The sequence below is a fragment of the Amblyomma maculatum genome, chromosome 2, assembly GCF_055883805.1.
Source record: "Amblyomma maculatum isolate TAMU_Amacu chromosome 2, ASM5588380v1, whole genome shotgun sequence".
Taxonomy (NCBI): Eukaryota; Metazoa; Arthropoda; class Arachnida; order Ixodida; family Ixodidae; genus Amblyomma; species Amblyomma maculatum.
In genome coordinates, this window is record NC_139345.1 from 198,626,881 (window position 1) to 198,653,696 (window position 26,816).

Consider the following 26,816-nt stretch of genomic DNA (forward strand, 5'->3'; position numbering starts at 1 on the left):
AGTTTAGCCACGTTTCTGTGAGGCATATAATGTCATACTCACATTCGTATGCATTCGCGAAGAAAGCTTCCGTTTTAGTTCGCAGCCCTCTCGTGTTTTGTAATACAGCTTAACTTCCTGTGCCGTTTTCGGATGTAGTTAGAGCACCGTTAGGGTCATCGAAGCGCCGTGAGGACCACAGCTTTCCATAGAAAGGGCGAAATACACAACCATCAGGCCACACTTCCGGGTTGTTCACAAGCTCAAATAAATGCTCATCCAGAGAAACGTGAAATGAGCAATATGTATCGTACTTTGTTTTGAGGTTCGTGCAAGTAACAACTTTGTCACCTACTGTATTCGCCAAACGTTCCTGTATGTCCGACGCCGTTGTTGTCGGGTCCAGGCGAGAAACAAATAAGCTTTTCTTCGCCGGTAGTTTGGGCGCTACTTTAACCATGGATTGCTTAGCATTGCCAAACGTTGCTCGAGGCCGAGAGGGTTGGCTCACCGCTTTCAACGGGCCTGGCAGATGAGTACTCCGGTCCCGAGCAGGAGGCTTCGGAGGAGGGGCCGACATTCCAGCGGGAAGATTTACCGCCACAGCTGAAGCGTAGTTGCGAGATTCCGAGCAGTCAGAATTCGAACACTCACACTGGCTGGCGGTACGGACAGATGCACTCAGGCCACTCAAAGATTCACGCAGGAGCGCGTTTTCGGCACGAAGCCGTCGCACCTCATCCGTCAACGCAACCATTCGACTAGCCATTTCCCGTAGCATTAAAATAACACTTGAGGAAGCACTGACGGAATCTGAATCTTTAAAATCCAGGGAAGAGCGTTGCGCTTCGGGGGGCGTTTCCGTGTTGCTAGTTAGCAGATAAGGCCTTCCGCCGAAGGATCACGCCGCTTCACGCAATAAACACATTTGTACTTGCTGGCCCCGGATTCCATTAGGATGTTGTATTCCTCAGCCTGTATGTTGATGCATTTGCAGTGAAAACGCTGCTTGCAAGACGCGCACGGCAAAAATTGCTGACTACCACAAATGGGCTGGGAGCAGCGCGCACATGCGTCCGCATCGGGCGCCATCTTGAATGTGTGAGGAGAGGAGATAGAGTGAGTGCGAGCTTTTTGTAATGTCGAAAGAAATAAGATAGTTTACCTTGGAGGACCACTTATAACATATTATTAACCTCATGCTTCACCGCTTGTTTACTAAAGTTATCCAGAAAGACGATAGAAAAAGTCGGGGGTGAGAGCCAATAAAAAATACCCTAAATATCTCCGGTTCATCGGTGGCATCGCCTGACTGCACATGTGATATGATTGATAACAAAACATGGCTATATGAAATAGGCAAGCATAAGGGTACATCTGGTAAATATTATGCAAAAAACTAAATTAAAAACAGCAGCTTCAGCAATGAATAGCAGTTTACCAGTTTTAGCGAAGGGGGGATGCGCTGAAAGGATACATATGCTTGGGAGTGCTATTACCCGTAGACCCATTGCACTAGAGTGAAATAAAGAGAAATGAATGGGACGGAGAGCACTTAACAAGTACTCTCTGATTATGAACGGCAGCTTACCGGCAGCCCTAAAAAAATGCACTGCAGCTATATCTTACCTCCACTCAATTATGGGGCTGAAACGGGGCGGCTAACGGATATTGTTCTACTTAAGGAGAGGACAACGAAACAATTATTGAAAGAAAAATGGTAGGTACAACGTTAAGAGACCGAAAGTGTGCAGATGAGATCTGGCAGCAAGCGCGAGTCACTGACAAGTTTCTCAGATTGAAAAAATAAATAAATGGGCATAGGCAGGGCAAGTAATGCGAATGAAGAATAACCGATGGTCTTCAAAGAAACCTAACCGAATTTCAGGAAAACATGTTTATAATATGGTGTAAGCATGTTAGCAGAGAGGATAAATGAGTCCCTTTAAAAGTATATTTTGACCGCTGTAAGGTTAGCGTAGGATAGCTAAATGCCCTGAAATTTTTTCAGTTAGGCTTATGGTGTTAGTGCTGGTGCCCTTAATTTTATTGTTCATATTTCCTCAGGGCGTGCAAAGTTTACAAATTTGCAGCAGTGCTTCAGTCGCACTGCCCTTTAGATACCAGTTTGCATGCCGATGCAAAGGCTTTATATAAACAGTTTATTTTTTCCCTTTTGCGGTATAGGCGCACATACGGAAGTGAGAAAGAGAGCCACTGCCGATGCCGGACGTGGACCTCTTTTCGCACCTAGCGCGCACAGGAACTTCCAGAGCGCTTCGCGACGAGCGGAGTGCAGCGATCGACTGACGCTGCGATAGCTGCGACTGCCCGGCGAGGGCGAGGAGTTACTCGGCGAGAACAGGAGATCACGGACGGCGCCGTCAGTGGATACGCGCCTCTTCGCGCGCCGTAAGAAGAGTCGGCTGACACATAAGCGGGGTTTACATGGACCCGACAGGATTGGGTTGAGTTGAGTTATAGGCTGGAAAACTGGTTACCGTGTTCATGTAAACTCCGGCTGGTCGGGTCGAGAAGACTACATGTACAGACCAGTCAAATCGCGCGCCGGGGTGGGTTGACTTGACTCGAGCTCGCTGCCGGAAGCTTGCAAACGCTGTCGGATTGAGTGGGAGCACAGTGGGAGCAGAGAACTGTACTGAAAACGCTAGCGATGGGAAGGGGAAAAAAACGGAATCGGGTGCTTTCTGGTAGTTCTGGGCCTCGAAGCGAGGTGCCGCCGTAATTGCCGCTCGTCAAGAGCCGGTTCTGCGCTCGTGGGGTCGGGTTCATGTAAACCCGGTAGGCTCAAGTCCACTCAACTCAACTCCCCAACTCAACCCTTTGCTGTCGAGTTCATAGCCCTTAGGCTGACTGAGGCTGATAAAACTTTATTCACAATAAGTGGGAGGAATAGGGGAAGTCAGCTGGCGTGCCGCAGGCCACGGAGACTTTTGGCAACGCCGGCCCATTCGACGGTCTTGAACTGAATGCAGGGTCATTGCTGGACCTTAGCTTGTCCCAAGCTTCCTTAGAGGGATCAGGCAAGAGTTCTGAGGGAGGCTTATGGGCTTTGCACGCCCAGATCATATGCTCGAAGTTGTCTTTCTCCCCGCCAAACCGGCATAAGGAATTCATATCCTTATTTATGAATTTTTATATACAGTTTGGTTTGTGGAGGGTCCCCGTCTGTAGCTGTCTCCATATTACTTGTTGTTGTCTGGTCAGTGTTTTATGGGGTGGTAAGAGTGTTCTTCTCATTGCTTTGTAATGTGCAGTGAGTTCGTGGTATGATACGGCTGGCTCACCGAAGGGTTCCGGCTCCTGATTTTGCGCCACCGCTCGGCCGGCTAATTCTCGAGTGTATTGGTGGGCAGCCTTAATTCCCGGATTCCCCGCATGAGCTGCGGTCCATATTAATTGGACATCTCCCTCGAGAGGAAATTCTCTCATTTCAATGAGTGTTTTTGAGGAGGGTTTGGAGACTTTACCTCTAGCAAAGCCACTTATTGCCAGTTTGGAGTCGCTTACTATGGTTGTTGCATTAGTAAAAGCGATGGCCGCGGCGATGGCGGCCTCCTCCGCCACTAGGGGTCTGGATGTGGAAACAGTCTCCGCCCTAACGAGTCTCGCTGGGTTACAGTGTTGGGCTGTGTGACTCGACATATCAAATATTTGTTAGGATCTTCCGCGTCTTCTGCGGCGTCGACGTAGAATACACCCTTTTAGCCAGATCAGGGTTTTCTGCAGGCTCTTAGCTTGTGCTTTTCTTCGGCCTTGATGGGCATGGGAGTTCATGTTCCGAGGAAGATTTTTGATGGTGATCCTCTTTCTGATATCGTGTGGAATAGTTTGAGGGAGGTCTTGTAGGGGTTCTCTCTCAATACCTAATCTTTCAAGTATTGTCCTACCGGCGGGCGTGCTGGATAGGCGCTTTATTTGGGCAGTTCGTAGTGCTTCCTTGAGTTCCTCTTAGGTATTGTGGACCCCGAGTTTGAGAAGCTCTTCGTTGGGAGTCGAGCGAACCAGGCCTATTGCTGCTTAGTAAGCCATTCTAATGATGGCGTCGATTCTCTTAACTTTGTTTCTTTGGAGTTTTAAGTACGGGAGGGAGTATGTAATCCTGCTTATGATGAAGGCGTCTATGAGTTTGAAGAGGTCGGTTCTTTCATGCCTTGTTTTCTATTAGTGATTCTTTGTATTAATCTGGTTGTTTGGTGAACCGCCCATTTCAGTTTGTAGCCTAAGCCCCAGGATCTTGATCTCTTGAACCTCTGTTACTTCCACACCCTGTATAATGACTGTCGTCAAGAACGGATTTAATTTGCCTTTATGAAACACTATAAGCTCCGATATTTCAGGGGAGCATTCTAGGCCCGCTCTCCTGGCCTCTTCATCGATGACGTCTGCAGCTGCTTGAAGACCGGCCTCGATTTCACCATGAGAGCCCTTAGTTGCCCACACCATAATATCGTCCGCGTATAGGCTGTGTTGTATTCTTGGTATTTTGACGAGTTTATCCGGGATCTTGATTAATGCCAGATTAAAGAGGAACGAATAAAGAACAGCCCCCTGAGGGGTGCCTCCGTTTCCCAGATTTATCGAGTCGGATTTCATATTGCTCACGTGCCGTTCCACCGAGCGCTCACTCAGAAAGGCTTTGATGTAGTTGTAAGCCTTTCGTCCAGGGTTAATTTTGTTTAGGTGGTCTAGTATAGTATAATGGGAGACATTGTCTAAAGCTTTCTTTAGGTCGATAGCCAGGATAGCCCGCGTATTTACCTTTTTAGATCTGTTAATAATGTCATGTGACAGTTGAAGCATGACATCCTTTGTAGAAAGTCCCCTTCTAAAGCGCACCATGGTGTGTGTAGAAGCGAGTATTCTTCGGCATAGTCCTGCAGTCTATTAAGCACAACATGCTCCATTAGCTTACCTAAGCACGAGGTAAGCGAGATTGGCCTTAGGTTTTCGAGGTTTATCATCTTGTTAGGTTTTGGAATAAAAGACATCTTGGCGTGCTTTCAGGATTGGGGTATGCTACCACTCTCCCAGCACTCATTCAAGTAATCCGTGAGCGCTGTGACCGACTTTAGATCTAGGTTCCGCAGCATATTATTATTGATTTTATCTGGTCCAGGCGCAGATTTTGTCTTGAGTTGAGACAGTACGGCCCAGATCTCGCGTCTCGATTTGGGTTGTCGCGTCCCGTGTAGTCCGGGCACAAATCTCCATCTGTGATGGAGCTTACATATTTATCTTGTAGGGACGATAAGAATTGTTCACCGCTTCCGGGATATGCATGGATGATCTGGTCTATAGCGTTTCTGTTGACTGTCTTGGACTGGGCTGGCTGAAGAAGATGGCGGAGAAGGTTCCACGTATTCTTGTTTCCAAGCTGCCCGTTCAGTTCGTCGCATTACTGATACCAGTTCTGGCCTGTAAGGTTAATGACGTGTTCTTCAATTTCCTTCTCAAGCCGTGCAATGCGTAACTTGAGCTTCCGATTAATTCTCTGCTTTTTCCATTTCTTCATGAGCACGTGTCTGGCTTCCCACATGTGCGCTAGCCTGGAGTCTATGATGGTTTGCACCCTGTCCGTTTCGATGCTACCCGTGTGCTTAAGGGCGACTATGCATATATCCTGGACCCACTTCTCCAAGTCCGAGATGCTGCACGGCGCATTACTCTCCCTGTCTTTCCTGAATTTATCCTAGTAGGTGTGCTTACAGTTCCATGCCCTCTTATTACGTGAGTTGGTTTGTATAGTAATGGCGAGAATGTAGTGGTCGCTGTTAAGGTCTTCCCCAGTATTGAGGCATGTGGGATTGATCGCGTTTCGAGCTAGTGACAGATCAGGATTAGTGTCCCTCGATATACTGTTGCCGGTTATCGTGGGTTTGGTAGTGTCATTCAGTTGCGTGAGGCCCAGCTCCTGAATCTTCCCAAGAATTGCTGTACATTTACCATTAGTCTTCGGGTAACCCCATTCAGGGGTATGGGCGTGGAAGTCCCCAGCTATGATAAGGTGATTCCTTCTGGCCTTTCTCACAATTTTGTCTAGGAGTTTACTTGTTTCCCGGGTGTGATCCTTGGGAGAGCTCTAGTCGTTGAGGACGTAGGTGCTGCACTGTCCTTTCTCGGCGGGAAGGATTTCAACAAGCGTATAATCTAGGTTTACGTCCTCAGTTTCATGCTGCACATAGCCGATGTCCCTTTTGACCAGTACAGTCGTTGCTGGATATCTGCGGCTAGTTCGCAGTTGCGTAACAGTAACATAGCCAGAAAGAGCAGCCACTTTGGAGGGTTCTTGTAGTGAGATATTGTCTGCTTTGACAGTGGTATGCTGGATGTGGATCTTTAGGTTGGCCTTCTTGCTTGCTTACCCCCTACAGTTCCACTGCCAGACTATAATTATTTTCCGTTTGGCGGAATCCATGTTTTACTTTGGCTTGTCCCCTACGCGCCGGATGGAGATACGGTAATTTGCTGCTAACCCCATCACGCCATGCAATACCGATCCTAAGTGCTTAATCTGCTGATCTGTGCTCTCATGCACAATCTTAAGTTCTCGCAGAATCTGGGTGGCCTCCTGCTGCCTACGTCCGAGGCCAGCAATGGAGTTCGCAAGTTCTGACACTTTGTCATTTAAGCGCTCTTCTATCTCATTCATTTTTTTAGAGACCGGGACTTCTGGGGTATCCCCTGGGAGCATTCTTCAATCTTTTTCTTAGCGGTAGGGGTCTCCACCACCTCATTGGGCGCTGGTCTTTTAGTTCTGGAGATGTGATCTGTTTAAATGGGTGGGTTATCTGAACTTTGCATAAACAGTTCTTTTTGAGATGTTTCACTTTTGAGGGATTGAATGAGTTTTGTTTCTTTCTACCAATTTTTCTAGTTTATCTATGCGTGAAAGAAGCCTCTCAATAACTCTTGCCTGATCCCTCACCTTATCATCGTTGTCTTCTTTCTTCCAGAGATGGTCTTGTCATCCGCGACGTTCCAGACATTATTGGAGCCCCTCTTTTGGCTGGGGTCTCTTGACCTACGCCAGGAATCGCTCCTGCTTTGGTTGGACTTGCTCCTATGCCTTTGCAGAGGCAGGAAAGAAGATGAGGAGTCTATCTGGTAGCCAGCTGCGTTCCCGGTCTCTGGTCTTCCTCTTGGCTGTTAGGAATTGTCAGTGTCGGTCTTCTTGGAGCTTGTCTCTGGTGTTCCGAGTTTGACAAAGCGGAACTTGCAGTTGCTGCTGCTTGTAGTGTGGGGCCCTTTGCATACAATGCATTGGGCCTTGTAGGTCGATTTTTGGTCTTCCGGGGGTGGCGGGTGGTTATCTCCGCATCAGTGGCATATATGTCACTTATTATAGTTTTGGGACATACGTCCTGTCTATGTCCTTTTCTTCTACAGTTGAAGCATGCTTCCACCCTGTTGAGAAACAGAGCCACTTTATGTAGGGCTCCCGGATACCGAAGCACCCTGGGAAGCGTTGTACCAGACACGATGACAACAATGTGGTTGGATTTCCCATACCGTCCTGCGGATATAACATCAACATCCGGATTCATGTGTCTGTAGTTGAGTCTCAGCTGCTCGTCCGATTCCCCGCTGTATTCATAGTGAACTATGCCCTTGACAGAGAGATCCGGAGATGGTACGTAGGTTTTGACAGGGTACGTCTTTCCGTTGAGGGTAAAGGCCACTACTTTCCTAAAGGATTCTCAACGAGCACTGCTTGGGGTGCTGATAGTAATCGTTTGGTTCACTGGGTGTCGCTGGGCAATATCTTCTTCGAACACTGGGCTTCCTTGATGCCAGCTGCGCTGCCAATCGTCTGAAGTAGAGTGGCCCCTCCTTTGAGAGGGGAGCCGATCGGAACTTGCGGTCTGAAGACAACCTTGAAATGCTCGGTAGGCAGCTGTGGAAGCTGGATCTTGTTCATTAATGGCGCCCTAGCCTTTGTCTGCCGTTTTTCCGCCTGGGCGTTCATGTTGTCTCCGTCGGAGTTCTTTCCCGATGAGGACGAGACGCCGTCACCATCGGGATTACCGCTGCCGCTCGGGCCAGCGGCATTAGGCTTAGCTCCTGGTACTTGAATGCAGTAATCCAGGAGCCGTCTTTCAGCTCTTCAGGGATGATGGGTTGCCCTTCCGTAAACACTTGCATAGCGATGGGTTCCATGGCTCGTGGGGGACCGAGAAATGCCACAATGACGGCGGGTTTCGCCGCGTTCCTCGCCTTCGTTCGCAACATCAGGCGTGAGACGCACGGTGTCGACGCACAGAATGCCATAATGTTCTCCAAATGTTCGCACACTCGCAAAATTTAGCTCTGCTAGGTCCGGGCGCACTCAAGGATCTTGTGAGGCCAAAATAAGGAACGTGGTATAGACAATTACGGGTCCAGAGGCCGAAATTCACAGAGCCCATGCGAAGCACGTCCGCTCTCGTTGGCCTCCGGTTCATAGCCCTGTTTACATGGACCCGACAGCGGAGGGTCGAGATGGGGAGTTGAGTAGGGGAGTTGAGGAACTGTCAACGCCGAATAAATCTCAATTCCATTTCATTTAAGTAGAAGACCATTCGCATAGAAAAAATTATAATCTTGTCTCTTCCGGCAGGGAAGAAGACTAGCAGCAAAATCGGTTCAAGAATGACATCACTTCTGAAGTCGGCCTTAGATGCACCTGTTGCAAATTGAATCTACCTCACGCTTAGCGTAGGTTCCTTTTCACGCAATAACTAGCACGCGATCTTTTTGATTAGGTTCGGACGTAAAAATAAAAGAAAAATATAATTGGTATTCATAAAGAGTGCAAAGACTAAGAAATCGGTATAAGTGACTACGTCTCAGCCTCTACCTATCTCACTCGCAAAAATAATTGGGTGTATTGGTACAGACAAAAAACCTCTACCAGTTTAGACTACGGCGGAATATGCTGCTTCGAAATCATAGGTACTATGCTTATGACTCTATTTCTTGAAGCGTTAAGTACAGCAAGTCTAAAGACATTGGCGTATATACCGATGCTAGTTTGTATAAGGACGCCTGTATGCAAGAGAGAGAAGGGCAGTGACTCTTAAACAAGAGCTACCAGTTCAGTCACTTTATATTATAACAGGCGTGGTTATTAGTGAATTATAAATACCTCTCCACAGCAATACCAGTCGACTGTTCAAGCTCAAGTTAAACTTCATTGCCTTTCTTACAAAGGAGGCGTCGGGACTAAAAGCTTTTGTACCAGCTTGACTAAATGTCCCGGCTCCTTGCGACCGCGGCAGTACAAAAGGAAGGCACCTTTCACATCATTCCATACCATCATTGGTAGGTCATACGGCGCTAGTTACGCTAAGCGCGAACACACTTGCAATATTTCTTGCAAGTGTGTTCGCGCTTAGCGTAACTAAATCCATATGTAGCGAAAGCACCTAGAATATACACAGTACAGGTCACACGAAATCAATCAACGAGAATTTTATGTCTGCTTCCTCCACATAAGGAAGTTGTCACGGCAGTAATCACGGATTTTGTTATTTGAATTGCTGGTAATATCAAAATTATCATGGCCTAATTTGTTTAGCAAGACGGGAAGGTTGTATCTTAAGGACTGATTCATAGAGTAAGTTCTGGGTGTTGGTGCGATATAAGTTTCTCTGTCTCGTGTTACATCAGCAGATGTTTTGTTTTAGTTGTCCAAGTACAGTGAATGGACTATCACCTTGTTGTGAATTGAATTTATAGGATAACATGAACCTGTAAAAGTATAATGCGAAGATCGGAAGGATATTGTACTTTATAAATATATGTTTTGTGGGGAAAAGATATGGGCACATTCGCTTTAGACCGAACAGCGTTTTCCTGCAGTAAATGCAACCTATGTAGATTTGTTACCCCTGTTGTTCCCCAAACCAAGCTGCAGTATTGAATATGAGTTTGTACTAAGGCATTGTAGAGCAACATCTTTACTCTTATTGGAAAAATATGTCTAAAGCGCGAAAGCATCTAGAGCTAAGGAAACTTTCGAACAAATGTGTTCTATGCGCGCATTCTAGGTTAGATTGGTTGAAAAGATAACTGCTAGCGTTATTTCGGAAGAAACAAGCTCTATTTGATGGCTATTTAACAAGTGCAGTTGAATAAGTGTATCACTTGTTTTGCGTTCAACGTCGGCTTAAGAAGTACCTGTTACTAAGAAGATTGTGTCATCCGCAAATGACACAACCTGAGCATCACTCGTGGTCTGGACGATATCAGTTATATAAACTATAAGAACAGTAACGGCCCGAGAATTATTCCTTGGGGCACTCCAGAAGATATATGGAGGCTAGAAGAGGTTGCTGTTTATATCTACATATTGTGTTCTGTGAGATAAGTAATATTGTAATAAAGTTACCGCTATGCCCCGGACACCATACCAGCGTAACTGAAAAAGTTGAATCTAATAATTAATGAGGTCAAACGCCTTCGTGAAACCTATGAAAATATCCGCGGTGAGCTGCCGTAAAAATGCCGTAAATTACGGTGAAATGCCGTAATTCTAATTTCGTTTTGACTCAGAGGCGCTGTTTTCCGTTGATCGTTTTTTCCTAAATTCATGTTGAAAATCTAGAAAGAAGTGGTTCTTATCGAAATAAGAACTTACTCTTTCATGTTTATTTTCTCGATACCTGCTGCACACACACACACACACACACACACACACACACACACACACACACACACACACACACACACACACACACACACACACACACACACACACACACACACACACACACACACACACACACACACACACACACACACACACACACACACACACACACACACACACACACACACACACACACACACACACACACACACACACACACACACACACACACACACACACACACACACACACACACACACACACACACACACACACACACACACACACACACACACACACACACACACACACACACACACACACACACACACACACACACACACACCAGCCTTCACCGAAAAACGGCTGCCGAGGCTAGAATCATCTGGCACACTACTCGAGCACCATAACCACTGCGCCACTCTGGCTGGGCCTCATATATATATACATATATATATATATATATATATATATATATATATATATATATATATATATATATATATATATATATATATATATATATATATATATATATATATATATATATATATATGTGTATATATATATTGTGAAGAGGAAGTAGTGCACAAGGAACATGCCAGTCAGTGGCATCGTGATCGCTGCGCATGCTGGATCTGACTGGGTTCGCTGCCGCTGTATTCGCCGCTGATCTGCTCAGTCCTGCTGATCAAGTCCTGTTGATCTTCTGAATAAACCCCTCATTCTTACATTTGGTGGAGGTGTCGGTCAAGATCTATCCTCTCGCCCTGGAACTCCGCAGCCGTACATTACCACCTCCTGCGATGCCTGAGGACGTCAACCACCAAGCCGTACAAGTTGGCTCAGCCATCATCTGTCCCGGCTGCCTCCGCCAGCGAGACCCCGCCATCTTCAGCGGCACTGACGACCACGATGTCGAGGACTGGCTCACATCCTATAAACGAGTGAGCGTTTACAACAAATGGGACGCGGAAACAAAGTTAAGCAACGTCATTTTCTATCTCACCGGCATATCAAACCTATGGTTTCGAAACCATGAAGCGGACATTCCATCATGGTCCGCGTTTAAAGCCAGCTTCTCTGAAGTTTTCGGCCGACCAGCTGTGACGAAACTCCGCGCTGAACAGCGCTTGCGTACGCGGTCTCAGCGAGTTGGCGAAAATTTCACGAGCTATATCGAGGACGTCGTCGACTTGTGCAAGCGCGTTAACCCACACATGTCAGAGGCCGAGAAGATCAAGCACATTCTGCAAGGCATCGATGACGATGCCTTTCAGATGCTGTCGGCTCGAGATATCCGCACCGTCGCGGAAGTGGTCACACTGTGCCAAAGTTATGATGAACTGCGGAAACAAAGGGCCATAACTCGCGCGAGCACCATGCACTCTGAGTCCCTAGCTGGCCTGACAGATGCAGGCGAATATTCTGCGCTCCTACCACAAATTAAGACCTTCATTCGTGAAGAAGTTGCTCGACAGCTCTCTCTTATATCCTGACATCAAGAACCTTCCTCACACCTAGCTCCCAGTTTGCGCCACATTATTTAAGAACAGGTAGCTGAAATGAATCTCTTCCTCCGGCCCCTCAACCCATGCCTGTTACAGCGCCGTTAACATATGCGGCTGTTCCGGCCCGACCGCCACCTACATATGCTCCACCGCCACCAGCCTACGTTCAGCCGCCTCCTGCGCCTGCGCGAGAACCTGCGCAGTTTATGCGACCGGCTCCAAGGCCACGTAATCCCTGGCGCACGACGGATAACCGGCCAATTTGTTATACTTGCGGGCTTGCTGGACACATTTCTCGTTATTGCCGCAACCGTCTCCCGGTGTCGGCACCACCTACTCATGGTTCTGCATACTGGTCTCCGACGCCTCAGTATTCCACGCCTACTGAGCCTCCAGCCCGCCCTCAGTTCTCCCCAGACCGCTCAGCCATGTCCGACCGCCGTTCACAGTCGCCGCGACGCCGCTCTGTCTCTCCGATGCGACGTCGACAGAACACTTCACATGAGGAAAACTAGAGGCCGCAGTTCCTGAGGCGAGAACTGCGACCCAGTCGAACTTCCCAAGTCCTCATCTGTCGCCGACAAACCTAATTGAAGTTTTTGTCGAGGGTGTTGCTGTCATGGCCCTAATTGACACTGGTGCCGCGATTTCGGTAATGGACGCGAAACTATGTCGCACTTTAAAGAAAGTGAAGACGCCAATTGCGGGACTTTCGTTGCGAACGGCCAGCGCTTAGCATATCAAGCCTTTCACAGAGTGCACCGCTCGAGTAGTTATCCAGAATTCCCTTTATACGATTGAGTTCGTCGTGCTGCCAAGTTGCTCGCACGCTGTAATTTTAGGCTGGGATTTCCTGTCGCGTCATGCTGCTGTTATCGATTGTGCTCGAGCTGAAGTTGGGTTCTCGACAGTGCCCGGTGCCTTCCCAGACGCTGATCAATCAAATTCCGGTGCTAAAGCCCTCGTCGGCGAAGATATCGACCTTCCTCCCTGCTCTTCAGTGCTTGTTCGTGTCGCTTGTGCATCTATTAGCGATGACACCGTTCTCTTCACACCAGCCAATACTCTCCTACGCCGCAAGTGCCTTCTATTGCCCTACGCAGTGCTCGCTATTTCCGCTGGCCTTTCCATGTTATGGGTCTCTAACCCATTTAACTCCCCTACTGCATTGCGCCATGGCGAATGCCTCGGAAGTATCCAGCCAATCGCATCTCTTCTTAACTCTGAGGAACCTGACGACGCGGCGCACTGTGCCGTGACTGCGCTCAGCCCCCCTTCACCTGCGCCCGCTCCCCCCTCTACAGACTTGTTCCTCCGTTCCATCGATGCCGATCTTCCTCCAGAGCAGCGCATTCAGCTTTTGAACCTACTACATCACTTTCGCTCCTCCTTCGACTCTCATCAAAGTTCTTTGGGTCAAACTTCTACAGTCACTCATCGCATCGACACCGGCACCCACGCACCACTACGACAGCGCCCCTATCGTGTGTCTGCGACCGAACGCCAGGCTATTGAAGAGCAAGTCGACCTAATGATCCAGAATGGCGTGATTCAGCCCTCAAGCAGCCCTTGGGCCTCACCTGTTGTCCTTGTAAAAAAGAAAGATGGTTCTATCCGCTTCTGTGTCGATTATCGCCGCCTTAATAAGATTACGCGAAAGGACGTCTATCCTCTCCCACGCATCGACGACGCTCTCGATTGTTTGCAAGGCGCCGAACTCTTTTCTTCCCTAGATTTACGTTCCGGGTACTGGCAAGTCCCCTTGGAAGCGGCTGATCGCCCCAAAACTGCCTTTGTAACTCCCGACGGCTTGTAAGAATTCACAGTTATGCCGTTTGGCCTTTGTAATGCTCCGGCAACATTTGAGCGGATGATGGACACCATTTTGCGTGGCCTAAAGTGGAAGACATGCCTCTGCTACCTCGATGACATTGTCGTCTTTTCTCCTGACTTTGACACACACCTCTACCGTCTGAAGCACGTTTTGACCTGCCTATCTGATGCCGGACTGCAGCTGAATTTGAAAAAAATGTCGTTTTGCCGCCCGCCAGCTCACCATTCTCGGCCACGTTGTTTCCAAAGAAGGTGTATCTCCAGACCCTGCCAAACTTCGTGCCGTAACAGCCTTTCCCAAACCGACTTCCATCAAAGATCTACGTAGCTTCCTCGGACTGTGCTCTTACTTTCGCCGCTTTATTAGGAATTTTGCTTCCATTGCTGCTCCCTTGACAGAACTTCTGTCCGGCAGTTCCGACCTTTCGTCGTGGTCACCAGCGTGCGACGATGCCTTCAATGCTTTACGACACATCCTCACGGCACCGCCTGTCCTACGTCACTTCGACCCCACAGCGCCTACTGAGGTCCACACAGACGCCAGTGGTATTGGTCTCGGCGCTGTGCTCGCTCAGCGCAAAGCAGGTCATACTGAATACGTGGTCGCCTATGCTAGCCGTACACTCACGAAGGCTGAATCCAATTACTCTGTCACTGAAAAAGAATGCTTAGCGATTATTTGGGCTCTCACTAAATTCCGCCCTTGCCTCTATGGTCGCCCTTTTGACGTAGTGACGGACCACCGTGCGCTTTGCTGGCTTTCCTCACTGAAAGACCCGTCCGACAGACTGGCAAGATGGGCTGTTCGCCTTCAGGAATATGATGTCCGCGTTGTTTACCGCTCTGGCCGCAAACATCACGATGCCGATGCAGTTTCCCGCTGCCCCCTTACAGCTGAGGTCGCGAGCCTTTCCCCTTCCGACGATTCCCCGCCATCGCTTCACATCAATGACATGCCGTCAGCGCAGCGGGAAGATCCTTGGATAAACTCTATCCTCGATTTTATCTCCAATCCTACAGCTGCTTCTCCATCGCGTGCTCTCCGCCGCCATGCTTCTCACTTCGCCATTCGTGATAACCTCCTCTACCGCCGCAACTACTGTGCAGATGGCCGCAAGTGGTTGCTAGTTATTCCCCGGCAGCTACGTTCGCAAATTTGTGACTATTTCCACGCTGGCCCACAATCCGGTCACGCGGGCGTCTTCAAGACATACACTCGTCTCCGGCTGCGTTACTACTGGCGGGGTATGTACACCTTTGTACTCAAGTACGTTCGCTCATGCCTCACCTGTCAACGTCACAAGCCATCTCCTCAACGTTCTGCTGGAGAGTTGCTGCCGTTACCCAGCCCACCACGTCCTTTCGACCGCGTCGGCATTGATTTTTACGCGCCGCTTCCCTACACTGCGGCAGGCAACAGCTGGGCTATCGTAGCCGTTGATCATCTGACGAGGTATGCAGAAACCGCCGCACTTCCATCTGCCACAGCGTCAGAAGTAGCTTCCTTCATTTTGCAGCGATTTATTCTTCGCCATGGCGCACCTCGAGAGCTGCTCAGCGACAGAGGACGCGTTTTCTTGAGTGACGATGTGAAAGCCTTGCTCACCAAGTGCATATGAATAATGGTTCTATGAATGTACATTATTCATAGAACCACCTCTGCCTATCATCCCCAGACTAATGGCCTCACTGAGCGTTTCAATCGTACCCTTGGCGACATGCTCTCTATGTACGTCTCCTCCAACCACTCAAACTGGGACCTCGTCCTTCCGTATGTCACGTACGCACACAATACCGCAACGCAGTCTACTACTGGCTTCTCTCCTTTTTTTCTCCTCTACGGCCGTCACCCCTCTGCTACAATCGACACCATACTCCCGTATAGCCAGACATATCAGAGTATACACCTGCGTCTCAAGCAGCCCAGCATGCGGAAGACTGTCGACAAATCGCCCGCGCATTCACGGCTAACACCCAGTACCGCCATAAATTCAACCATGGCAGCCAACACTCGACACCGCACTTCTCGTCTGGCGCTCTTGTGTGGCTATGGATACCTTCCAATGCCCCTGGACTGTCTTCAAAACTTCTTGCTAAATATCATGGCCCATACCGTGTTCTGGAGCGCACCTCTCCGGTTAATTATGTGGTGGAACCTGTTACGCCGTCCCATGATCTACGCCGGCGCGGACGCGAGATTGTTCACGTCCAGCGCCTCAAACCCTATTACGACCCTGCCGTCTTGTTCACGCCGTAAGTCGCGGATGTCTCCTCTTCGTTCCGCGGGTAATTGTGAAGAGGAAGAAGTGCACAAGGAACATGCCAGTCAGTGGCATCGTGATCGCTGCGCGTGCTGGATCTGACTGTGTTCGCTGCCGCTGTATTCGCCGCTGATCTGCTCAGTCCTGCTGATCAAGTCCTGTTCATCTGCTGAATAAACTCCCCATTCTTACAATATATATTTTCAAAGACAACCGAACTATACGTGGCTAAAACGACGAGACGAAGCTGCACCAGCAGGCAAAGTTCTGCGCACAGCACGCGAGCCAACTTCGGCGTCCTTTTCTGCCAGGCGCCCCCTAAGAACATCAGGGACACGAGGTGGCAATATATCGTTGACCAGGGAAATGATCGAGGCGTATAAGCTGGCTAAGAAAGAAAGATTGTGTGTCAGCAATCCATCCCTGCTCCTGCATGACTGTAAGGTTGCATATCTGGATATCACACAGTAACACGGGCGTTCTAGTTATGGTGTGTTATTGTTTTCTGATACCTTATATAAGCGTGTTTGCTGTGATTAAACTTTAGTTGAGAGTCAGCGCTTATTCCTGTGGTTACTTCCTTTCGTCCTTGTTTGTTCGTGATGTTTTTTTGGATAATCCACTGCATTCTTGACCGATCTTCATTCACTCATTGCAAATCTTTTATATTTTTGAGCACTTTCAGCATGGCTTCTAATACACTGCTACTCCACAAGCTCAGTCTTCCTAAGATTCAGGCAAAGGTTTCGAAACGGATTGAATGATTTGTTACTAACGACTGGAATTTCGTCTCAGTTAACAGTCATAGCTGTCCGCTTTTGATGCATACTTCTGTGTACCTTGAGGATCTATATTATGTCCTCAATGTTTTTTTACATTATTATTTTTATTACATTTTTATTTACATTATATGACCTCCAATCTCAGATATATTCTACATTTTTTCCCAATGATCGGCTTACTTTCAGTGAAATTAGATGTTTTAATAATAAAAACAATCTTAAGATGAGTCTCTCTGAGATTGTTTACTTTATGAAATACGCCTTAAGCGATTCAACCTTAGTAAGGCTACATTCGTGCCAACAGATTGAAGTAAAATGCCCCGCGTATTTACTTCTTGAATGACGTTCCATTAGGACTAGTAAATGTATAAAAAAATACGAACATATTTATTTGAAATACTCTCAGGTATATACTAATGACGTAACTCTTGTAGATCTCCATCGTCGTTAGAGTTTTTGAGGCATAAAACACTAATGCACCAAAAATTATGGTCTGCATCACCCCTATGCGATACAGGTTATTAAAAACTAAACATTGCCACTGAACGCTTTAAAAGTGATCGTTGGTTTCACTTATTCCAATTAAATTCGCACTGAAAGTACTGCAGACAAGAAATCTGACCTCCAGCTTCCATCAGCAACGAATTTTGTATTCAACCTCATTAAGGATTCCGTCCCTGCGAAATTGCAGAAATTCGTTTTATTGCTTTTGGGTGGTCAGCTTCCCATTAGTGTATCCTAATAAACTTTCATTTTCCATCCATATTCATTATAAATTCGGCCTTCGTAGGTATAATACACTCGCTTCCCAGCAATATTTCATACCTCGAATATTGAGTCAATATAAGCACCTTCCAAATATTGTTCCCACTAACAATAACTGGCATTTTCTTATTGTTTTAGCTATTTGTGTATACTGACAGGACTATAGCGCTTCTTTTTGCTCCATATATAATTTTGTATATATCGTATTTAAGTTACTATTATTGAAATAATGCCCCTGTAAATATTTCGGATATGTATTTGTTTATTTTTGATAACCAACCCTCGTCTTTAATGATTTTAATGACCCTGAAGGTATTCCAGCAAAAATAAAACAGCTAGCAAAAAGCAAATGTTAGAAATGAAGACTGCAAGATTAAATTAGTGTTAGATATGCTCAGGAATGGTGCTTTGAAGTTTGGCCATAGCACAACGCTGCGACATGGCAAGGGCGCCATTAAGCGAAAATATGCTAAAAGCGATCACAAGAATGACGAGTCCTGTCACCCTAAAAATGCACGAGCACAGAATTTACGCAACAAAACGAAACAGTGAAGCGTGGTCGCAATGCCGCAAGCCTCTTGGTGTTGCAGAGCGAGAGGCGAGCAGTCGGGGCCGTTACGCCGCTACAGGGACTGCGTAATGGTAAAAAAAGAAGAAAAAAAAAAGAAGAGGCTCGTCACGCCAAAGCCACCAACATCCGCAGCCCCGTGAGAAAATTACGTTAGGCATAGAGATGAAGAAAGAAAAAACAGCTTACCTCCTTTCTCACGAGGGCCAGCACTTGTTTCATGCAGTCAGGGAACTTGTATAAAAGCTGGCTGCAGCGTAGTGGACGTCGCATTTCCAGCTCGGATTCAGTGGGCTCCAGTTTATGGTTACTTGTCCCATGGATATGATATCTAAGGTAAGAAGTCAACCGGACATCAGTTCCGGAATGCGGTCACTATCTAAAAATTATGGCTGTTATATAACTGCGTTACTGTATCGTTAACTAACGAAGTACTGTAACATATTACTCGGATATAAGAATAAAGGTGTTGAAACACAAATAACATTGCTAAGAGCCACTTTTGAGAAATACAGTTTATTTTCGCGAGAAAAGACATTTACAGTGAGCTTAAGCGCCACCGATTCCGCCATAGCTTTATTTTCTTGTTCAATATTCCTCACTCTGATTGAGGAAACGAATGTTTCGAATATGCATTACTATAAGCATCTAGGTACTTGATGGATTCGAGTATTACTATGCCAGGAATATCTTGTAGCGCAGTGATTTCACGTGTCTACGCAAAAAGAAATGTGCGTCAGTAACAAAAGGCATAAAATCAAAGTAAAACTCAACACTGTAATTAGCATGCTAACCGTTTATTTAGCCCAAAAGTGTTTAATCGCAGCTTGTGTCCCTGGCTCGTTCAGAAGAGTGAATGATCATCAAATGATCGTCCAAGAGACGTTGAAGTTATGTTCATTCTCATGGGGTCAGCAAAAATTTAATATATGCAAAATTCTGGCTGAATTCACGATCTCTTAGCAGAGCATTACAGATGCATTTGCGATAAATTTATTTCAAGCTTTTCCTGCCAGTATATTTGAACTGCGCAAGTCATTAGCTAATACGATTGGATGCAACCTGTTTAAGTGAATGATCGTGCAACGTTACGTTTGGAACCTGTGCCGAAAATTGTTTGTAAATGACTCGGCGCATTGACTGTACTGGCGTAGTATGTGTCGCCGATGTCAGAGTTCGTATTTTGTATTCTTGTCCTTTATAGCTGTTCAAGACGGATGGTTCAACATACCGGTCGTCTTTTCGTGATAAGAGCACTGCCTGTACAGTCCAACTGCTATTAAGTCCCAGGCTCCATAAACAAAACACCAATTTTGTCTGAAATCAGGTTGCGCAATCGATATTCTTCTGCTATATGTAGTGGAAATCAAGAAGGAGAAATGGGCATGGCCATATAGTGCGAAAAGAGGATAAGCGATTATCGCTTAGGGTAACAAAGTAGATTCCAAGTAAAGGAAAGCCTAGCAGGGGGCGGCAGAAAGTTAGGTGTGCGAATGAAGTTGATCAGTTCGCTGGGGTGAAGTGGATGCACCTATCGCAGGACAGGGTTAATTGGAGAAATATGGAAGAGGCCTTCCCCTTGCAGTAGCCGTATAGTGAGGACGTTGCTGCTGGTGTTGATGATGATGCTGTATCTTATAGCATTTCTTTCAATGTGAGATAGTTCGCTGGGGTGAAGTGGATGCACCTATCGCAGGACAGGGTTAATTGGAGAAATATGGAAGAGGCCTTCCCCTTGCAGTAGCCGTATAGTGAGGACGCTGCTGCTGGTGCTGATGATAATGCTATATCTTATAGCATTTCTTTCAATGTGAGATGATTTATTTGCTTTCAAACTCCATTTTTCGCCCTCAGGGGATATGAGCATGTTGTCATCCAAGAATGATTTGTCCTTATGGTAACCGCTGGGATGTAATATTGAGAAAAACAGACATCTATTTTTTACCAATAAAACTGTACGAGCGCTGCATGCGGTAGAAAAATGATGTGCTAACTGCTTCGGACGTCAACAATTGAGGCGAAACTCAGATGCTGGTAGCTAAATGCGGTAAGTAATGGAGTCTTGACCACAAGTCACGTTATCGCATGAGCAGCGAGTTGACGCAGAGGCTGGGAAAAGGCAACCCAGTAAAGCTGAAGCATAGCCTCCTATATTATCCACGGCTAGTCAGAGGCGCCAAGAGCCCGGGACGCTGACCGTTGCCTTAAGCCGCGAAGCGGCGAGATGGCAGCCACTCGTGTGCGCGGCTAGTGGCGGCATATTGTTGGTTTGTTGTTGGGGGGGGGGGGGAGGGGGAAGGGATGGGAGGTTACACTTTCTACCGATGCTGCTTGCATTCTTACGGAGAAACGGCATGTACGAAATCACGTCATCTGTTCCAACAATATAAATGCCGAAACTTTGCAATACGCCACTTATGCTAAAATGTCTATTGCCAAGAAAGTAGAAGCTCTCCTGCCTCTTAGTACTGTGCCAATTGTTTATTTTTCTATCGCAGAGAGATGCAGAGAGATGCGTACTATCTTCGAAAAGCGCTGCAGACAGCACCAGAATCAGGCTGGTGAGGTCTAGTAACTGTTTAGTAACTTCCTGTCGCCAAGCACAAGTAGTCGTTGCATAATCGGCCACTCATGTGACAGGGGTATTGTAATATGCAGGCCTGATTCGGTATTCTCTTCAACTGGAACTTGATCCCTTTTGTTGAATACGGTGCATATTTATACACAGAAAGAAGTGCATACTGGAAAAGTGCTTCCTACATTGCTGCAGTCGCGGCTAAGTGCCGCGTAGAGAGAGGGTATTTGTTGCCAGCACTCCTGAAGACAAAATTAGAAACCCAAGTCGAAAAGTGCACTTGCCTCGAGCCTTAAAACTGTTGTTAAAAACACTCGAACAAAACCTATGCATAAAACATAAGCGCATATGGCAAGCCCCGCCACTGAAAACATTCCAGTACAGGTACTTGCCCCTCACTGCCGCAGAGTACAGAGGTACTGGGAGAACGAGACTTGCGGCGCTTTCGGACCGCCTCTTCCAATGAGCGTTAGGCAGCCCGAATGTTTGTGGTAGTCGGGTGGTCGAGTGGCAAGCGCCACTTTGCGTACAGCGGCAAAACTAGCCGTTCGCCTCTGTGAATGAATGATTAAGACGGTTCTCCGCTATATGGCTAACGCATCGCATGCCGAAAACAGCAAGGGCGGATCGCAGCGCATCAAACGGGAGTCCTGCAGTGCGAACGCGGCTTTTCTGAAAATTGCTTCATCGAGGAGAACACGTTGTCGAAGACCTCATGAAGCAGCGCTAAAAAGCTGAGACTTTAAATAACAATCTTGAACGGCTGCACTGCAGCGAATGACCAGGTCATGTCTCTGAAGAGGATTCATATCATTTGTTGTCTCATCATTATGTTAACCAAAGTTTGCCCAAAATGTGGGCATAGAAAATGACGTTAACAACCCATCACGTCATCAACAGAAGTGCCATAACAACGTTGTGATGACACGGCACAGGGCCCGAAAATTCCGGAATCAAGCGAAATATTTCAAAAATCAGCCATGATCCGCAAAATATTTGGACAGACGTCTCTTTTTCAGCAGTCTGTATGGCCAACAACTCATGTGACCGACACACAACATTGAATCACAGCATGTAATCGTCCTAAGTGATCACCTATCGTTTCGGATCAGTGGTTTCGATTGCCAACAAAGAACACTATTTCCGGGTCTCAGCATTCTCACGATATACCATAGACACAATTTATGGGTTCATACCAGCATCTCGTAGCAGGTATTCTAATGAACTCCTTTATTTGCGAAGGACAGACTTTCACGTCATGGCACCAGGTAGACACGAAAAGGGAGTGATTACATGTGCAATGAAAATTAGTTGTGGTGAACAGACAATCTTCATTTCATTTGCAATTTTTATTGCTCTTTCTCCAGGCTACCCTACTACTCCCCATGGTCGCCTTTGTAGGCGCAGGGAATGTGTTCGGCGGCGGTGGACGATATGGATTCCAAGGCGCAGGTTTCCAGGGACCTATCTTTGCGGCGGCAGCTACTCCTGGCTTCTCCACTGCTGGACCCTCTTTCGTGCGTAAAACCAAGCGGAAATATTGTCGTGCATGGTGCTCTTTTCACCAGACTGTTGTCAAGCTTGCTTACATTACATGCAGCCTAGTAAATTGCCAAAGTTTATAGGCAGAACACAATTAGTGTAGTTTTATCACACGTTTCCTCAAACGACCGTTTTGTTTGCGCACTCGGTACGCTATGTGCTATTTTCGAATTCCAACAACCACGAATGAAATTACTTCCTCTGCTCTCATCGTAACTATCCGTAGAATGTCATCGGTAGCTACATTGCAGGTTGATAAGTCCCCATGTGCAAATGATTCAAATATTTATCACTCGATCCCCAAAATTCTAGCCTTCTATAAAAACTGCTGTGTTCTAACCTGGCAGAACTTTTCTGCTCTGTTACCAGAACTGAATATTCTGAATGTATGACGGAGCTAAGCAAGAACGCGTTAATCCTCAACGCTAAATGCACCCTGCCACGGCCACGCTTTTGCTTACACAGGGCTTTCAAGAGAAAATGTTGCTCGTCATCTATACCAGACATCACAATAAATCATCCTTCACATCAAAAATTATGTAAAAAGAAGAAAACGAGTGCTTGGAGTGACCTCTGCGTAGTTGTTTGGCTTGGTTTACGGAGGCTTACTTCCCAAAATGACTCAGACCTTGACAGGCGTTGTAGTGGAGGGTTACGGATATTTCGGCCACCTGGGGTGTTTTAGCGTACGCTGACATCACACACCACACGGGCGCCTTGCCTTTCGATACCATCGAGAAGCGATCGTAAAGCCGCGATTCGATCCCGCATCCTTGGACATAGCAGTGCAGGGCCCTAACCACTGCACCACCGTGCCGGGTATTTGATGTTCTCTTGGTCAAGTAAAACTGATGTCAATGGAAGTACCTAGTAAGCCACTATGGAGATTACACAAATAGGTTCTGCTCACGTTCGTTTCTTTTCGTTTTGGGAATGTACTGCGATATTTCCTGCGCATAATTTGTTCAAGATAACCCTCTTGCTCATCCAAGTGAAAGCATTTGTGGATCGGTGAGATTTGTGCACACTACCACAATGAAACTAGAGCCCATTTGTTAGATTATTGCACACTTTCGTTTGCTTATTCTCGAAAAAAAAAAGCTGTTTCAGTAAATGAAGCACTCACCAACTGCAGACGAAAGAGATAACATTTAGGATTTGAAAAGCGCAGCTCCTTCGTGCTTGTAATTGTACTGATGGGAAGTCCCCAAAGAAAAAAAAATTTTTTACTCCTGTCTGTCTAAATCAATGAATAAATTGATAGAATAGCCGCCAAACCGAGATGTCGACTCAGCTTATACAGCAGTGATAGGTTAATGAAGCTAAAGCTGTGCACTGTTCCCGATTGATATTTCGTCTGTTAGGCTCACTTTAAAGGGGCGCTCCACACAGCTCCAGCAGCATCTCAAAGCTTTACAAGCAGGCGCTGACATGCCACTATCAATATATTGTACAACTTATGAACCTTGTTGCGCAACCGATGGCACGACCAGAAAACTAGTTGGATAGGGCTCTTGATTCCTAAGCACGAGGGCGCGGTTTAGATTCCGATCGCGGCACTAGCGTTCAATTCGACTCGAAACACAAGCCTTCCATGCATGGCGCGAAGGCAGTGCACGTAAAAAAAAAATCCGTGTAGTCGAAAATACTGATGAAACCTCTAATGTGGCGTTTTTCATAAAGTTTGGAACGTAAGCTCTAATGTACAACACAATACCACGCAATAGAGTATATGATGACTGGATGACCTCAGTATTCACAACCGACTGCGTTCAGTGTTGTGGCATAATACTATGGAAAGCCTCTCCTGCCATTTCTCCAGCCTCCCCAACCGTACAGTTTCGGATACGACACCACTGACGAGTTCGGGACCCGTCTCTACCAAAAGGAGCAGGGAGACGCGAGCAACGCCAAGACCGGCACGTACGGCTACCGGGACGCCAACGGCCTTTACCGCACCGTGAGCTACGTGGCCGACGCCGGAGGCTTCCGTGCCACGGTGGACACCAACGAGCCGGGAACTGCACCTGGTGCCAGCGCCGACGCCGTCTTCAACGCCAAACCCGTCGCGGCTCCAGCCGTAGCTCCGGGTGCTGGCAGATACGCAGCCGGTCGCTACGGGGGAGCCGGACCGTGGGCTTCCGCATCTACAGCCATTGCACGCGGATTCGGAGCCGGTGGTCCCTGGGCAGGATAGTCAAACTCCCGGTATGAAGCGCGAGCATGCTGCCGGAGTTGCATCCTCTAGTCCAAGCTGGATGCAAGTGGAGTGCAGAATTTCTCAAACTTCGTTATAATAAAAAAATGTTTTGTTCTGTTATGATCGGCGGTAGCGTATTCTATGCTTACTGCGGGCTCTCAAGCGTTGTTATTGAAGGAAGCGTTCAGGTGATGTTTAATACTGAATAGGCACAGAAGGTTGAAAATAACTGGTACATTGCGCCACATAAAAAATATGAAAAACGGATGATTAGCCAACATTCGTGAAAAAAATAGATCAATATCAGTGATAGAAAGCACACATGTTCTGCCGGAACCAACATTCTTTAATAAATCGCGTTGTGTAGGTTAGAAAGCAGAATATTCGACACAGAAACATGCTGTTGGGGCTCGAACGCAATTGTTTGTCGGCAACAACGAAGACACGCTGAAACTAATAACACAGGAGGGAAAGTTTCGGGCTAAACCAAGCTGTTATGGATCAAATTGACAGCTTCAAAAGGGTGTAATGGATCAAATAAGGGCCAATATTTGCTAACTTTTTGTGAAGTGCAGGGAGAAAAAATTATAAAAAAAGAATGAAATTGATAAACTACATGCCATCTGCACAAGTGTTCCCCTAAAAGCCGCAGATATTAGAGCCAAGGAGCCCATGCCAGAAAAAGCCATCAGGCTGCCCAGATTCTAAAACATTACAGGGGTAGTTAAGTGTTCATTGCCTAGTTTCGTTAAACGTTCTGCAGTTCTTTGCTCAAATATGTTGCTTAGTTGCCATTGCTTGCGGTCATATTCCGACGTATTCAGATTTTGAGTTTCATGGGACCAAAATTTTGGGGTAACCCGCAAAAAATATAGGGGCCGCTTAAAAGTGAGCGATACCAAGATTATGTTAGACGCCAATCTTAAACAAATTCGGACGAAGTCCAATTTCGGGCGTTGAGGGGGCCACATTTTTGGAAGTGGCTGTGTAACGGCTACATTAGAGAGGGGAGGGGTCAATGCAATACAAAATATCAGAAATAGCTCACATGAATAAACGACGCAAATGAAAGAAAATGCAAAAGATTGAGTCGAAAATGATGACAATACGCATAAAAATCCATAATGCAGAGTGCCCAATGAGAAGATTGCATATGTAGCGAATAAGTAGTTCAACAGTTCTGTGAAACTTGTTGCTGATATAATGAGAACACAGCCAAAATGTAAAGAAAAACAATGAAGAGAAACTAACACTCGATATAGATGAACGAAAAGCATGTTAAAAGGCTGGTATAAACATATCAGGGTTAGTTATAGCTATAAGTAACGGCGATAACTTTTTCCAGGTCTTGCTAGATTAGGGAAAAATTGAGTTAGAACGAATGACGCTGTTAAAATTTGTTCTACTAACCTTCTGATTGTCGTCTTGGCGAAAATAAAGAAATGGTGTCGGTGCGATATAAAGATTGCGTAAATTACTGCATCAACAATAAATTCTGTGCAAAAGACAAATGCGGGAGAGCTTTTGACGATCCTATTATGATCTCGCTGCAGAATAAATATTCAGTTTTAACCGAAGATGGCGACCTTATTGAAAAAGCGATAAACGATACCATCAGAGGCATCAATGCTGAATGGCGGGAAAATTAGGCGGTAGGATAGTTAGAGAGGATACCGGCAAATTATCTGAGGAGACGAAAGGTTTTGTTAGGAAACTCTAAAGCATGAAAGTCTCGGGCGCAACCGACAGGATAGAATTGGAAGAGCTATCAAATGTAATTAATGGGTGCAAATTGTTCGATTTAAGGAAGTACAACGGGGAGAAAATTGAGCATACTCTAAACAACGGCGGCAGCCTTAAAGCGGTCAAGAGGAATTTAGGCATAGGCAAAAATCAGGTGTATGCGCTAAAGCACAAGGCGGGCAATGCCATCACGGAAATGGGCAAGATAGTCTAAGTAGACGAGGAATTCTGTACTGTTCTATACAACAGCTGATGTAGTTAGGACAATAATGAAATTGGAGATAGTGAAGAGCAGCCAGTGATGAAGAACGACGTTGAAAGCTTTTGAAGCTCGTAGCGATCGTAGCCGTTTTCTCAGGGTCAGGACGAACACCTTCCTTGCTAAAAAAAAAAAGACCCGGGA

General features: G+C 46.6%; 1 protein-coding gene across 1 annotated transcript; it reads left to right on the forward strand.

Moving 5' to 3' along the window:
- The first annotated feature begins 22,313 nt into the window (after positions 1-22,313).
- Positions 22,314-24,667, forward strand: LOC146200891 (uncharacterized). The gene is made up of 2 exons (XM_084592464.1): positions 22,314-22,445; positions 24,293-24,667. The coding sequence occupies exons 1-2, from the start codon at positions 22,314-22,316 to the stop codon at positions 24,665-24,667; spliced, it is 507 nt and encodes a 168-aa protein (XP_084448590.1).
- Positions 24,668-26,816: the final 2,149 nt, after the last annotated feature.

What these genes read in the sequence shown, in the direction of transcription:
- LOC146200891 (XM_084592464.1), top strand. Translation starts at nt 22,314, where the DNA reads ATGGTCGCCTTTGTAGGCGCAGGGAATGTGTTCGGCGGCGGTGGACGA. An exon ending in CCACTGCTGGACCCTCTTTC is followed by an intron (nt 22,446 to 24,292) that starts GTGCGTAAAACC and finishes CCATTTCTCCAG; the next exon opens with CCTCCCCAACCGTACAGTTT.